Here is a 16,951-nt window from a genome sequence, read left to right as displayed (position 1 = left end):
ACAACTCTGAAGCAACATGGAAGAATATAATGAAGCTACAGTTCCATGCTAAATCTGAAGTATAATGCTATAGGAGTTCAAATGAGAGGGTCTGAAAGATAAGGTAGGGCTTTCTTGAGGAAGTGGGTTTTAAGCTGGCCCTTAAAGGACATGGTGGGAGGAGTTCCCTGGTGGTCTAGTGGTTAGGATTCGGCGCTTTCACTGCTGTGGTCCGGGTTCAATCCCTGGTCGGGGAAGTGAGATACTGCAAGCCGCAGCCAAAAAAAGAAAAAAAATAGGACATAGTAAGATTTGAGCTGGCAGAGACTCTATCTGCTAGCTCCCCTTGAAGGCACAATAACTAGCCAAGAGCAAGGGCACAAGCGAGGCTGTGAAATACTCCTTCTCTCTAGCTATGAAGAAAGCACTAGGGGAATGGACAATAGCAGCTGCCAGGGGCTTGGTGGATTGGTAACTCCCACTTCCACCCTCATAGAGCTCAGAACCCAAGCCCTCTTCTCCCCACAAGGGCCAAGGGACCAGCCAACAGAAGAGCCTGCACCACAAGGTTAGAACTTACCAGGCTGCACAATAACAGTCACTTGAGCGGTGGCCTGCTGTCCTATTGTGTCAGTCACTGTGAGTTGGTAAGTATAGTCTCCTTCTTGCATGGCAGACAGCTGCAGGGTCGGTGTTCTAACACCCTGGGTATATAAATACAGACAAGTGGGCTCCCGGAATCACATCATACAAGAAGTCCTACTCTGGTCTAAATGGTTTACCCAGTTTTCTAAACCTAGGTTGGTAGTGGGCCATTACCTCCCAATTCAACATAATTACTGAATGCTCAATCAGACACTGTGGGACATCTTGTTAAAAGTTTCACCCTTCAAGGAAATAACCCTCTGACACAGCAACAGTTTCAAATAAAGTCAGAGCTCTCACAAGGTAGGCGAGTACAGGAAAATGTGCAGAGATAATCAAGATCCATTTCTATGACCCAAGCAGAAAGAAAACCATGAACATACAGAAAAATAACACAATTTACAAAACAATGTTCTTCCTACTGAAGCCACACAGCGTGATCCTAACAAAGCTGCCTCGATAAAACATGGCAGCAACGACTCAAGATGCTTTGTAATGCTGTGCGTGCCCTTACAGGTCTGTACAGATTCTGCAACAGCGGAGAAACCTAACCTAATACCTTGCAGACATTTTATTTGGCCTTAGGGTTCTTAAAAGTTGGAAAATTTCACATAGAAGTCTAGGTTTCTGTCTTGTCTTGAAAAGCTGGAGGACCTAGCAACACGGGGACGATACTCCAGCGTGGCAACAACCAGCCTGACTGGAGGGCTGCGGACCCCTTTGGTCAGGGCTTACGCCCTCCGGTTTGCCACAGTCCCCATCCAGTTTTCTTCATTTACTTATGTTACCTGCCTGGTGACAGATCTAGTCTCTTCTTAAATACCTCCAGAGAGAAGATGCTCACCATCTAGTCAGGCAATCTCCTCCAATTTGTAATAGAGCTCACTGTGTTAGTTTCTGCACCCTTCAGCAGAAACTAACACATTTTAAAGCAACTATACTCCGATAAAAATTAATTAAAAAAAAAATTTGCACCCTTGTAGCTTCTAAAGAATTTGACTCCCTGAAATTATCCTAGAGCAGCTACCAGTCTTTTCCTCTAATACTAAACATTTAAGATAAGGTTTTTGCTAATATGTTAACTAAAGGCCCCTTAATCTTTCTAGATTTTTTAAAAAATTCAAATGTTCTATTCACTAATCTGACTTTGGTTATTAAGATGGAGAAAAATAAGCCTTGGATGGGTGACCCAGTCCAGCAGCTCTAATTCCCTGGGCAAGAAAAGACAGAAACTATTCCCTCCTACCTGCATCTCCATCACTTTCCCTTTGCTGTTTGGGCTGAGTGACCACTCATAGCTGGTGATGCCGTGATCATCAGTGCTCTGATTCCCAAAGAGGGTGATGGAGTTTTGGGGCAGGGTGATCACTTGGTTAGGGCCTGCATTGGCCACTGGGGGGTAATCCACAGCCTTGTTCACTGTCAGGCTTGCAGTGGTAGAGTTGGTAGCTCCATCAGAGTCTACTACAGTCAAGCTATCAGGAAAGAGAGAGGAATGCAATCAGGGATGGTCTTAAAGAAAGAGGAATAAACATGGAGGAAATGAAAATCAAGGCTAAAAAATACCAATGTAGCAGGATTACCAATCGGTAACCAATTCTAACCCATTGTTTTTGGAAAGTTAGAATAATACTAGAAGCTAACACTGACTGAGGGTTTACTGTGTGCCAGGCACTGTTCTAAGCACTTTATATCTCATTCAATCCTCACAACAGCTCTATAAAGTACTATTCCCATTTTACTCCTTATACATATGAGGAGACCGAGGCAAAAAGAGGTAAAGTAACTTGCCCAAGCTTGAAAGCTTGAAAATAGTGGAGTCAGGATCTAAATCTAGACAATATATCTCTAGCACCATTTCACTCTGCTGCCTGAATGTGTCTGTGGCTGGGACCTTTATAAATAAGCATTGTCTGATCTGGCCCTCACAACAATCATATAGAATACGTATCATCAACCTCACTATTATAGAAGCATTAGAGAGGTAAGAAACCTGCCGAGAGCTAAACAGTGAGCCAAGATGCAAGCCCAGTTCTCTGACTCCAAAGCCCAGAACCAAGTCTTAAGAAGCAATAATCCCTGGCCACTATTCCTATGGGGTTCAAAGACGCTACACTAAATAAAGCAAGCTCTGACTGCAGCAGGCTCTCCTCCCATCATCCTGTTTTGGCTGTGTACACAGCACAAGAATGGACTTCCTGGGCAGACAGCCTCTAGGATGGACCAGGAGGGCTAGCTCCAGTAAGATAGGAGCCTGAGATGGAAATGAATTCTCCTACGCAAGCATCCCACAGTTTGTGCCAGTGTGAAAAAGAATTTGCAAGAGAAAAAAAAAATGTTCATTTGTAAGAGCAGGCTTCTACCTAAATGATGCCTTCCAGCTGAACAGCCTAAAGCTTCTCTTGCCACCTCAAAATGTGAGCATAAGCAAGCAAGGAGGTTTGGGCTGCTTCCATTTTGCTGACAGAAAGAGGAAAAGCATATAAAAGACATGTCGTTTGTTTAAATCTCACAACCAGCCACAGAAAGAGCCAGACATCTGTGGGGTTTTTATCCCACAATCTCACTTTTTACCTATGGTCTTAAGGGGACTTCTGATATTACAGCCTTTAGAAAAAGAACACAAAAACATCAGACACACAGACATGTGCAAATCAGCAAACATCTGAAAAAGAAAAATCCACAGAAGTTTTCCTCTCCTTCCAGTTTCTCTGTTTTCAGTTTTTTATTTTTTATTTTTTAACATGTCTTATTTGTCTCCTATTTCAGAACAAAAGCAAGTTATAGACAGATGGCAAAATGGCAGCTGCCCATTACGCTGACTTTCACCTCAGACAGTCCCTGGCTTGCACGCAAAAGTTCTGGAACCAAACAGCAGCTGACCACAGGGCTGGGGAAAGAGGCCACTGCCATGTAAAAGCAGGGGAGAGGAAAAGGTAAGTGGAATCAAACAGATTGGACCTTAATGCTAATCAAACCCAATCCCATCATTTCATGGACTGAGGCTTAGAAAAAAAGAACTGCACCCAATATCCCATTCACCCAAAACGCTCTAGGTTAACATTGTGGTTAAAAGCTCAGACTCTGGAATCATACAACCTGTGTGACCTTGGGCAAGTTACTTAACCTCTCTGTGACTATATTTCCTAATCTGTAAAATAAGAGCCATTATAATATCAGGTACAAGGGTTAAATGAGCTACTGCGTGCAAAGAGCTCAGAACAGTACTTAAAACAGTAAATGTTCAAGAAGCAGCAGCTATTATTGTTACTATTTCAAAACGGATCATCATCGCCCAGGCTAAATTCCATAAATGTTAAAATTCCTATATTAGAAATCCAAGGCGAAAACCAACTCACATTTCCATTTTAACTCAGTGAGAAGGCTTCTACCTTGTTGTGATGGCAGCTACCCTTCATTCACTTGAAGTCTTGAGTCAATGAGAGGGCTGCTAAGTCAGAACTTGTATATTTATTTATATGGTAGGTGCTGTGCTAGGACATTCCTTGCTGCGTCTCTGGTAGTGTCTAAAACGTGATTAATCTCAGATCCAGTGGGGAAGACAGATACCCATGAACAAGCCGTTGCACCATGGCAGGCACCACATAGAGGCACTGAGTGCAACAGGGAAAGAGGAGGGACATACCCTCTCCTCTCTGGAGGGATCTCAGAGAGCCTCACAGAAAACTGAGGAGGTCCTTAAAGATAGGCGGAGTCCCAACAGATTGAGAAGGGCATTCAAGGAAGCATAAACAAAATATATATAGGCCAAGTCAAGGAGCAGAGTAGAATGAGTCCTGACTTGGGGATTAGAAAATCTGCATTTCAGCTCTAGCTGTGTGACCTCAGAGAAGTTAGTAAATACACCGAGCCTCATTTTTCTCAGATGTAAAATGAGGATGGTATAGTGTACATATGGTGTTTGCGTGACACGTACGAGTGCTTCGTAGCCTACAATGAATAATGCAAGTATAAGGAGGATTACTCTAGGGTCAGCCTCACACTCATTAATCACAGTCTAGTATATCAACACTAGTTCCCAAAAGAACTGACTTTGAATCAAATTCTCTGAAAAGCCCCAACAGAGAAAGATGCTACAAATCATATTCAAATAAACCACTAAGTCAAAAGTAAAGATTTGGATATATCCTAAGTTGAGGAAGCATTTCCCAAAGGGGAGAGATGAGAGTAGATTCCTTCTAGATTTTTCCAGAGAAAAGGCAAAGGAAGATGGGCCCTTTCACTTAATGACAGAAATTCTAAAAAAAGGTTTGGATATATGCCAAATAAGGCTTTGAGAAGGATTAGCTGTGTGGATCCTGATCTATTATGCAAGGACCTTTGCCCTAAAAAGTTATCACTATTGTGACCACAGTTACAACATGGCTCAAAGAACCAGTAGAACCAAAGGCTATATTATCAGCCAACTCTACGGGGAATTTGACATCTGTCAGAGTGACTCCTATAAGAATGTAAAACCCACAAGGGGAAAAAAATGGCCTATGGTAAACTTGAAGGATCCAGATTTACCTGAAAGTGTAGTTCCCAGGGACGAGCTTAGTTAGTTTTAATATGGCCGTATCTTCAGAAATCTTCTCTTCTCTCAGAGGTCCCTTAAGTTCTTCCCAATGGTACTGGACGATTTTATCATCATCCGTGCTTTCTTGAACATAAAGAAATATCAGTTACAGCATGAGAGCACTGGGTCTTAGCACTTATCCAGTTTACACAAACCAGGGCAACTACCCAGAGATTTGAGGCTAGGAAAACTTCATGAAATTACAGACTATCTCTCCAGAGTGTTTCTTCCCTCAGATTATTGGGTCATTCTGCCTCTCTATGAATATTCCACTGCGTAGTTTTCCAAGGACTCCAACACAGGCAACCTCTGGTTAAAACATTACTGTATTAAGTATATGTATAAAAAAAGGAGAATCAAAAGGTCTTAAACACATGAAAAGATACTCAACCTCACTTAAAAAAGAAATGCAAATTTAAATTACACTTGCGATAGCATTTTTTTAACCTCTCAAATTGGAAAACACCAAAGTTTCACAACACATTATGTGGGTAAAAGTGTGGGGAAAGAGGCCCCCTCATAAGTCATAGTGGAAGCATAAATTGATACAACATCTATAAGGAGCAATTTGGGAAAATTTATCTTTGTCCCTGCAATTCCTCTTCTAAGAATTTAATCCTTCAGATATACTTGCACTTGTGTTGTGTATCTGTAGGACATTTAATATTTGTGTTAAATGTCATGCTTACAAGATTATTCACGATAACGTTATTTGTAATAGCAAGTCAAAAATAATCTAAATGGTCAGCAATAGAGATTGAAAACAAGTACATATTCATACAATGAAATCATATATTCATATCATGGAAGGCTATGTAATCATTAAAGGAAAAAAAGAATGAAGAAGTATTGCATGTATTAATTCAGAAAAATTCTCCAACATATAGAAACAAACACTGTATGTAACAGTGCGTGTAATGTGTGTCACAAGGACAGTATATATATTTTTTCATATACGCATCAAATATCTCTGGAAAGATACATAAGATAATACCATTGGTTGTCTGGAGGAAAACTGGATAGTTGGGAGACCGGGAGGGTAGTGATTCTTTTCACTGTGTACCTTTACATATTATTCAACTTTGATCTAATCAAAAATATAAAATAAAATGGTACTAAGTGAACCCTTTCTGCCACTCTCACAAGTGTTTCTTCCTATTCTGCCTCTTCCTCTTGGCCTGCTACTCTTCTGTCCTCCTCTTCTGGCCAGAATCACCTACATGAAAGGTTTAACCCGCTAGAGATCCCTCTGCTAAAGCGGCAGCTGCCTCTGCCACAAGCCCCTGTTGTGCCAAGACACTCAGGGGTGACAGGGCCTTAACGGGCCTCCAGAGAGACCAAGCCAATGCTGGAGGGCGACAGGCCCGAAACCTCTTGCACACACAGAGCCAAGGCCCAGAAATCCTCTCATGTCACCCATCAGGTGACACTACTCTGAAGGGTGACACGTTAACAATGGGCCCAGGCAGGGGTGTGTGCTCCATTCTGTGAGTCTCTCCAGGAGAAGGCTGATGAGAATCTTGCTAGGCAGTGATGGCTGAGTGAGAGCTCTTTGTCAAGACTCTCAGTTACTTATCTTGTCATGATAGGAAGGAGCTTTGTTTCCATAGCTAAGGATGGCAACTCCAGGCAAGCGAATTTGAAAACCAGCAAGTTTCAACTAAAATAATGCTAAATACATGAATAATCCTACTTTCTTACCATCTCAGGGCAGAACTATTACTGCAGACAGGCCACACGGGGATTTTAAACAGGGCCTGTCTGGTTTTTACTTCCTAATCAATTGCTTCAGATGGTTGGTCTTCCCCTAACACGGCCAAGAAGACTGGCCTAAACAGTATGACAGTAAGACATAGCTGGCCCCAAACCTTCTACCAGTACACAGTGAAGGCTCTTCTAAAACATCATGCCTAGACAAGTACTCACGGCTGCCATCAATGACTGTAGAAGTGGTTGGCAGAGAGATCTCCTGGAACTGTGGTGACACAATGGCAACAGGAGGCCGATTCTTACGGGGCTCTGCAAGAACATGACCGACAGTAAATTGGAAGAGGGTCTTTATACATTATAGGAGAAGCAGGCCATATCTGGGTGGAGCATAAGTCAGTTTCTATTACATAACTGAGAGCTGAGCATCACCACATGGGAAAGTCACAAGACCAGGCTGCCATTCTAACCTAAGACACCTGGGAGTGTTAAAGCCTCTTCTAAACCTGACGACTGCTAAGGCCATGCCCTGCGCATTCTTTCAATGCTCATGTCCTATCTACTACATCAGAAGTACTAGAGCAGCAACTGCCTGCTTTCAAGCAAGCTGAGCAGAGGTGGACAACAAACAAGCTTTGTGAACTAGGAATTGCCCAGTACGTAAATATATTACAAAAAAAGAATGAGAATTTAAAACCCCTAAAATCAAATCTCCATCTCCTTGGGAATCCTGCAGAGGGAGCAGTGGAGACACGGCCAGGGCTGGGTAACATACCTGGTTTCACTGTCACATTCACATAGCCTTCCCCGTGGGCATTTTGACCATCTACAATCACTTTGAATTCATACAGGCCTGGAGTGAGCTGCAGAAGTGAGAGAAGATCTTTTAGACAACCACAAACAGCAGCAATTATATTTAAAATAACATATATATCTGAATTTTCCAATGCTGTTTCTTGAATTCTCCTCTTCTTGCACCATTTCCAAAATGGAGAAAGTAAACTAGCTGAAGATATGAAACAATGAATTATAAACTAAAAAACCATAGCTTTTCATGTGAATCTCATTACTAGCTGACTCGGAACAACAGAAGGGATTTCAATATCTCTGTACTCCCATTTTCTTTTCAGAAGAACATTAAGGGTCCAACCATCCTACTTCACAGTTATGAAATTAAAACAATCATCTCTGCAAAGAAAAACATTTTGTAAAAACACCAAATAGCTCTCAAATATCTGAATATTTCCCCCTCCTGATTTCCACTAACTGTACGAACATAACATAAAAAAAAATCACCCACAATCCCATTGTCCTAACACCCCAATTAATCACATTTTTCTTATTTCCTTCTAATCTTTTACCACATCCAAAAAAAGAGCTATAAACAGTACATCTGTTCAACAAACATGTATTGAGAATCAATTATATGTGGTCATTGTCCTAGGCTTGGGGTTTGGAGAGGAATTAGATAAGGTCCCTACCTTTGAGGAGCTCACATTTCAGTGGTATTCAGGGCCTAGCTAAAATCACGATATATCAAACTTTTTATTATTCTTTCTTCCATTCATTTAGCATGAACACTTTCCCTATTAGAACAGTCTCTTAGTCATTTTAATTTTTTTTAATTAATTAATTTATTAATTAATTTAGTTTTGGCTGCATTGGGTCTTCGTTGCTGCACACAGGCTTTCTGTAGTTGCGGCGAGCGGGGGACACTCTTCGTTGCGGTGAGCAGGCTTCTCATTGTAGTGGCTTCTCTTGCTGTGGACCACGGGCTCTAGGCACACGGGCTTCAGCAGTTGTGGCACACAGGCTCAGTAATTGTGGCTCACGGGCTCTAGAGCGCTGGATCAGTAGTTGTGGCGCACGGGCTTAGCTGCTCCGTGGCATGTGGGATCTTCCCGGACCAGGGCTCGAACCCACGTCTCCTGCATTGGCAGGCAGATTCTTAACCACTGCGCTAACAGGGAAGTCCTTAAATAGTCATTTTAATGGATGCAGAAGAGTATATGAATAAATGTGCCATAATTCACATAAGCTTTTCACATTGTTGGATATTTGGGTTGTTTCCAAAATTTTACTATTATAACTAATGCTGTGATGAACATCTTTCAGCTAAAATGATTTTTTTCTTTCTTTTGAATTATCTCCTTTGGGTAAACGCTAACTGAATGCATGGAGCATTTCTGACCACTTCCTTCTTCTTGTAATGCTCTCCTTCCTTGGCTTTCACTTCTAGGCCTACTCCTCATTTTCTTCCATTTCCTCTTCCTTCCATACCTTTAATGACAGTGTTCCCCAGGATTCCAATTGCAATCCGTTTATTACTTCACGCTACACACTCTCTGGATGTTTTCATCTGTTCATGGCTTCAGTTGTCAACTATTTGACGCTGGTGCACAAATTTATCTCTCCAGCCCAGACTTGCATCCTGATCTCTAGCCCCTTACCTGCAACTACTTATTGGTCCCTCCACTCAAATGTTTCACAGGTACCTCAAACTCACTCTGTCCCAACATGAATTAATTATCTGCACACCTCTTCCAAACCTGCTCCTCTTTCTATGTTCCTCATTTCAGGGAATATCACCACAAATATACCAACATCCAATGAGGTGTCTAAGCCAAAAGGCTAAAATTATCCTGGACTTCTCTTCCTCAACACCTCCACCCAATTAATTGATCACCAAGTTGACCTCCATAATATTTCTCAAACCCACCCACTTCTCTCCATTCACACTGTCATCACCTTAGTTTTTAACCATTCATCATAGCACAGTTGTTAAGAGCATGGGCTTAGAGATGGAAAGTTCCAGTTCAAATCTACCATTTAATAGCTTTGCACACTTTGGCCAAACCACTTTGTTTTTCTAATTTTTAGTTTCGTCATTTGTAAAACAAATATTAATATTTACATCTTGGGGTTGTTAGGAAGATTAAATGAAATAACTGCATAAAATAATTAGCACTGTTTCTGGCACATGGTAAGAGCTCAATAGGTGGTTTTTAAGTTTTATTTTATTTATTTAGTTTTTTTTCACTCAGACTATTATCATCTCACACCTACATTTTTCAATAGATTCCTCCCTGGTCTCCCTAGTTTGAGTCTTATCTCCTCCAATCTGCAGTCAGGGTGATCCTTCTAAACTGAAAATCTGAACATGTCATTCTCCTGCTTAAAACCTTTCAAAGGCACCATATTCCCTCTGGATAAGAGTCAAAGGCCTCACTCTGGCACACACAAGGCTCTGTGCAATCTGGCACCTGCATCTCTCCAACTTACTTGTGCCACTGTTCCTCTCATACCATGGGGTCCAGTCAGGATGAACCACATAAAATTCCCTTTTTCCCACATTTCTCTCTATTATTTGGCCCAGTAGGCATATTGCTTCCTCTGCTTGGGGTATTACAACTCCACCCTTTACCCAGTAAGCCAGTCACCTTTCATGACCCAACTAGGCCAACTCTAAGAAATTTTACTCTAACTCCCCAGGGCTTCAATACCCCATGCACTGACCTAGTGTACTCCTGTTATAACTACCTGCTTCTGGTCAGTAGCACCTACTAGACTGTATTTTCCTTAAATGTTAATATTATGATTAATTCACTAGTAAATCCCCAATACCTGCCACATAACTAGTATACAATGAACAGCTGTTGAAAGAAAGAGAGGAAAGAAAGGAAGGAAGGACGGACAGAAGGAAGGAAGGAAGGAAGGGAGGAAGGAAGAAAGAAAGAAAGAAGGAAGGAAGGAAAAAGAAATTGCTTGGCCAAAGAATATGAACATTTTTATGGCTCTTAATAACTACACTGAATCCTAAAAAAAGACTGAGCCAATTTACACAGTCATGTGGCCACAAATAACCTAGCTTATCTCCCAAATTCTGAAATCCTTATGTTACCCTTAAAAGCTGTTTAGTGTGTATTTTCAGCTATCACCACTATGCTTATACAATATTCTCACCACAAATGAAAATTTGAGAATCACACACTAACAAATACTGGATGTCAGCCAGCCAGACTTTTGGAGGATTTGCTTCTGAAAGACTGTTCCTAAGTTAAGTGTGGACAGAAAATTCTCTATTATACATGTTAGAAAATGGTCAACACCTCTACCCCATCCCTGCAAATGAGAGGAGGCAAATTCACCTTGGATAGTTTGAGGATCTGGGAATGTTTCCCTTCCATTTCTCCACTGTAGTCTTTAGGATGAGTAATCAGTTGCCAGTCGTAGGTGTAGGTTTCTCCTATAGAAGGGCAGTTACAAAAATCATGAAAACACACACCTACACACAAAGAGGGCAACCACATAGCCTGCAAATAACAAAATTTTTCTAAATCTTGACAAGACCTTAGTTTTCAAGATTTCACCCCAAAGCCAAAGGGAAAACAAACATTCTGTTGAAAGAAAAGGTGGATTCTGCTGACTCAACTACAGTTAGGGCTTCTTCCACTCTCTCCCAGCAATGCTCATTCCTGCCCCATACCCATGCTGCTTTCGGCCAATCCTCCCCAAAATACCAGGTTGCTCATGGTATGGCATCCCAGTGAAAATACATGCCCTACCAACCACTATGGATGAACTCATTGGGAATAAAGGCCATTTTCTTGCAAAACTTCTTTTGCAACAAAGAACAGCAATGACTTTTAAATAACATGGTTCAAAAATACCTTTTTAAAGACTGCTGGGCTTCCCTGGTGGCGCAGTGGTTGAGAATCTGCCTGCCAATGCAGGGGACACGGGTTCAAGCCCTGGTCTGGGAAGATCCCACATGCCACGGAGCAACTGGGCCCGTGAGCCACAATTACTGAGCCTGCGCGTCTGGAGCCTGTGCTCCGCAACAAGAGAGGCCACGATGGTGAGAGGCCCGCGCACCGCGATGAAGAGTGGTCCCCACTTGCCACAACTAGAGAAAGCCCTCGCGCAGAAACGAAGACTCAACACAGCCATAAATAAATAAATAAATAAATAAAAGAACGCGAATTTCTTTTAAAAAAAAATAAATAAATAAATAAAGAGTGCTAACAATGCTCGTCTCACTGAGGTCATCACACCCTGGTGAGTTAAAAGAGCCACTTCATTCCTGCTGAGCTAAGTAACACACTGCGGAAGGTGGTAAGGGATGGCCCATTTAAAACAGGCCCCACTGAAATTAATTAAGATCAAATGAAGCATTAAATGGTCCTCATTTGTAGCTCAGACTGTATGACTGGGTAGGGTGAGGATAGAATCCTGTTATCTAAATGGAATCCCTACCCAGTTAAAGTGGTCTTAAATATTTTTTGGAACGAGATGCATTTATGGCTAGGAAAGGGTGGGATTCGGTAGGAAGGTTTCATTTAATTTACTACCCAAAAAGGGAAAAATAAAAGGCAAAAAAAAAGAAGTCTCAAATGCTTACAGAGAACTGGTCATCTTTTTCTTACTTCATGAGTTCAAAAGTTAAAGTTAACACACAGAACTTAATTCCAAACAGTCTTAAGACTAGATTTTACTTTATAAGCCTGAGATACAAGATCTATTACTCTTCCTTCCTCCAGAGAATACTAGCTTTGTTTTGGCCAGTTGTCAGCCCCAGGCAGCTCTCATAAATGTATACGTAGAAGTTAGGTTAGGTGAGGAGCAGGAAAGAAGAAGTAGAAGTAGGACTGGTGCTAAGAGATGACATTTCTTGAACTGTAGTTAGAAATTTTTTTTCCCACACAGAAAACAGACTCACACTAGCTTGGGAATTGACAATTTTATAACATCTAAGGCTAGCAACACAAATTTCAACAAATGACAATACTCTTAGAACAGAAAAGCTCAGGGGACGAATTATGCCTTACAGACAGGAATTTGCCCAAGGGTAGGAACAACTGAGTATAAGTCTGTTAGACAGAATGCTGGTTTTAATGATTTAGGGCAGTGGTTTTCAAATCATGCCTCTGAACCCTAGAGGGATCCTGAGAGGTGCTGCAGGAGCTGCCATAGGAGATGAGAGGGATGAAGAACAAGCAGAGCTGGTCCTGCCTCATCGTCCCCAACCTTTCAAAGTTTGAAACCATCCATCTCATGTATCTGATTAAGACTGAAGAAACTGGGGAGCGGAGAGTTGCAAGAATCTGTTTTTGAACTGATGTGTTTTGGAATACTGATATACAAGGTGATATCAACTCACAGAAATGTATATGCAGATAGGGGTTAGAAAAGAAAATACAGTAGAGCCAGGATATCTTTCACAAAAGAGTGGAAGCAGCTGCAGCTCAAAGCAGTTCTTTCTTTACCTGCATCTTCAAAGGCCACCAAATCCATTCACCTTAACTTAGCCCCAGAGGAGGAAAGGAATATGTTTCTCTGTAGGAAGGTGGAATGAACTGATAAGGAAAACTCAATGTGAGGGCAGAAATAAAGAACAGAGAGGGCATTCAGGTTCTGGAAAAGTACTTTTTGCATAAATACACTATTTGGTACTAGGCCCAGAAAGTAGGGATATTGTGTTGGAAACATGTGTACCTAAAATGGAAGGACCCCATCCTGAATACAGTAAGGCATTTTGCTTAACTAGCCTTACAATGAGCTACTTGACTAACCTTATAATGAGAGTTAACACAAAGCCAGTGCAATCATTTTCCATCAACATATGCTTCACTTCATGTCACAGATAATCTTAAGAGAATATGTGTTTATAAGTCAAACTTTGTTATATTAACATGTACTTCAAAGGTTAAAGGGATGCGCATATTACAAAAGTTTTCTTAAGTAATAAATTAATCATCCCCTAATTTATATATTTTATAAATTTGAATATTGTATATTACATTGGGCTTGTCTTTTTTTTTACGTGACAAATCTATTAGTAGTAGTCTTGAATAACTTCTCTACAAGTTCTGTATCTGCTACTTACTAGTTGTTTGGCCAAAATAAACAGGTTAACCTGAGTCTCAGTTTTAAATGGGCATGATAAAATCTACATTTAATGAGCATCAGCTATGTGCTAGGCACTGAGGTATATAGGTATGTTATATACCATTTCATTTTGCCCTTAAAGTAACCTTATGAAGTAGGGATTATTATCCTCATTTTACTGAGAAAGAAATGGAAACTTAGAGAAGTTAAATAATTTGCTTAAAATCATTCAGCTAGGGCTTCCCTGGTGGCGCAGTGGTTGGGGGTCTGCCTGCCAGTGCAGGGGACACGGGTTCGAGCCCTGGTCTGGGAAGATCCCACGTGCCACGGAGCAACTGGGCCCGTGAGCCACAATTGCTGAGCCTGCGCGTCTGGAGCCTGTGCTCCACAACAAGACAGGCCGCGATAGTGAGAGGCCCGTGCACCGCGATGAAGGGTGGCCCCCGCTTGCTGCAACTGGAGAAAGCCCTCGCTCAGAAACGAAGACCCAACACAGCCATAAATAAATAAATAATTAATTTAAAAAAAAAATCATTCAGCTAATGACTTGGCTGAGCTCAGATTTGAACCCAGCCTTGACATCAAAGCCCATGATCTCAAACATTATATTGCCTCTCATATCACATAAATATTTGTGCATGTTCAAGCTATATCTTATTCGCATAAGACTTTTACAGAGAGTAAATGTATGTAGATTCCATTATGAATTAAAACATTACACAAATATAAGTGGATGTTTTACCTGCATCTGGCTCTTGGAGAACATATGCATTTAACTGAACTTCATTCTTAGGCAAGGTAATCTGGACACTGTTTCCAGCAGATACCACCAGTTCCTTTATAACTGGAAACGAAGAAAATACACAAGAGATAAGAAATTAGATCCAGACTATCTCAATTCTCTCCTTCCTTTTGTGGCCAAATTTCTTCTATAAACAATATTCAGCTACTGCCTTCATTTCCTCATTATTTACCCACTCTCTAATCCCCTGAAACGTGACTGTGCCCCCACTTTTCCACCGAAAAGGATCCTTAGAGGTCATCAACAAACTGATCCTTAGCAAATCTAATAGCTGTTTCTCAACCCTCATCCTTCACCTCTGTGGTATCTAATACTGCTGACTGCCTCCATCTTAAAACTCGTGGTTATCATGACACCATATTATTCCACTTTCTTCCTTTCTCTCTGGGTTTTTCTCCACTGTATTTTAACTATGATCTTTTCCTAAGCCCTCTTTATATAGTACTTTCCACAAAATTCAATAAACAGAGTTCAACTCTGTTTCAAGGATCATCTTTATGCTGATACATAACTTTCTAGTAAAATACATATATAAAGTTCCTAGAGGAAAAGGCAAGTGTTGGCCGCAAGGCCAGCCTTAATTTTCTTTCCATTTCAATTGATACAGCCATAGACTTAGATAATTCCAAGAATCTTAACTGGCCTTCCCTCTGCTAGCTCTCCCCATTCTAATCTATTCTGTCTCCCTAAAACACCCATCACCATGAATTTTTCTAAAATACTCACCCACCATGATACTCTCCTACTTAAGACCCCCACTCCCACACCATGTTTCAGTCCAAATTCCCAACCTGGCATCAGAGATCCATCATCATCTGATCACATCATCTCACCCTTCCACCCGATTCTGCCTCTAGTTATACTCATTTTCCCTCTTGTGCTCCATAGAAGTCTACTCCTGGGGACTTTGCTAAAGCTTTTTTCTTCAGTTGGGGTGTGTGCTTACTTTATTATAAATACAGTACTTTGTTTCTAGCTTAAAAGCCAGGCTTCTCTCCAAAAAATCTTCCCAGACCATTTCAGTTCGAACTGATCTACTTCCTGAACTACTCTAGCATTTTTGGAACATCCATATCAGCTAATAGCTAGATACTATACTTCTGCTTTTCACCAGCTATTCCATACATGTCAAAGTTTCTCAACTATGGCACGACCAATTCTTTGGACCAATTCTCTGGACCACGACATTTTGGACCAATTCTTTGTGTGTGTTGGGGTTGGGATGGGGGGAGATTGTCCTGTGCACTGTAAGATGTTTAGTAGTATCCCTAGTCTCTACCCACTAGATGTCAGTAGCACCCCTCCTCCACGGTTGTAACAACGAAAAATGTTTACAGGAAGTTGAGAACCACCGATTATATAAATCTTATTTCTCTAACAATAATTGTTCACTAGGTATGAGACCTAGGAACTAGAGAGCTTAAAGCAAACAACTGGCTGGTTCACCCATATTCCAAGACTGGAAGGTGAAAAGGGTTTCCTAGACAAATATGAAATTTGAGATTTATCTGTCTGCTTGGGAACACTGCACTTGGGGAGAAATGAAACCATCCATTATGGAAGCTTCAGCATTTAGACACTCCAGGAGGTGGAATAAGAATTTCTGCAGTAACTTTCAAAAAAAAGAAAAAAGAAAGAAACCACTATACTTAGAGAAAGTATAATGGTCAAAAATACAGCGCAGGCCTTCCCTGGTGGTGCAGTGGTTAAGAATCCGCCTGCCAATGCAGGGGACACGGGTTTGAGCCCTGGTCCGGGAAGATCCCACATGCTGCGGAGCAACTAAGCCCGTGCGCCACAACTACTGAGCCTGAGCTCTAGAGCCCGTGAGCCACAACAACTGAGCCTGCATGCCACAACTACTGAAGCCTGCATGCCTAGAGCCTGTGCTCTGCAACGAGAAGCCACCGCAATGAGAAGCCTGCACACCACAACGAAGAGTAGCCCCCACTCACCACAACTAGAGAAAGCCCGCATGCAGCAACAAAGACCCAATGCAGCCAAAAATAAATAAATAAATTTATATATATAAAAAAAAATACAGCGCAGCCCAAAACTTTCACAATTACACCAAAAATTACAACCATTCTGCCTGAATACAAAAATTACTTTAGTGCCTCAGGATTGAAACACTAAAATTTTATGTTATATTACCACTGAAGGAAACCTTAGGAAATTAAAAATTGGCAAAAATTCATTTTCACTGGCTTTGCTTCACCCTGTTGACTTTTTCAGGGGATAAAGATCAACTTAGTTCCCTTGATTAAGCATTTCCTCCTAATGCCTTAGAACGGAACTTATGAAGCAGACTTCTTGTTAAGGCAACACTGTATAAATCTCCTTCCTATGAG

General features: G+C 41.2%; 1 protein-coding gene across 9 annotated transcripts in view; it reads right to left on the bottom strand.

The window, feature by feature from the left end:
- KIAA0319L (KIAA0319 like) overlaps positions 1-16,951 on the bottom strand; it is a 123,275-nt gene that overhangs the window by 23,880 nt on the left and 82,444 nt on the right. For all 9 annotated transcript variants that reach the window (XR_014251386.1, XR_014251387.1, XM_082415491.1 and 6 more), the window contains exons 5-11: positions 14,541-14,642; positions 11,059-11,156; positions 7,686-7,773; positions 7,130-7,222; positions 5,155-5,287; positions 1,871-2,099; positions 560-683 (exon numbers count right to left, since the gene is read on the bottom strand). Coding sequence is in view for 7 of the 9 variants with exons in the window: in XM_082415491.1 (XP_082271617.1) it covers positions 560-683; positions 1,871-2,099; positions 5,155-5,287; positions 7,130-7,222; positions 7,686-7,773; positions 11,059-11,156; positions 14,541-14,642 (867 nt within the window). In the remaining 2 variants the exon portion in view is untranslated. The remainder of the gene's footprint in view (positions 1-559; positions 684-1,870; positions 2,100-5,154; positions 5,288-7,129; positions 7,223-7,685; positions 7,774-11,058; positions 11,157-14,540; positions 14,643-16,951) is intronic.

Source organism: Balaenoptera physalus (assembly GCF_965194825.1).
Source record: "Balaenoptera physalus genome assembly, chromosome: 1".
Classification (NCBI taxonomy): domain Eukaryota; kingdom Metazoa; phylum Chordata; class Mammalia; order Artiodactyla; family Balaenopteridae; genus Balaenoptera; species Balaenoptera physalus.
The sequence above is the reverse complement of the archived record's forward strand: the minus strand, read 5'-3'. Positions and strand labels throughout refer to the sequence as shown.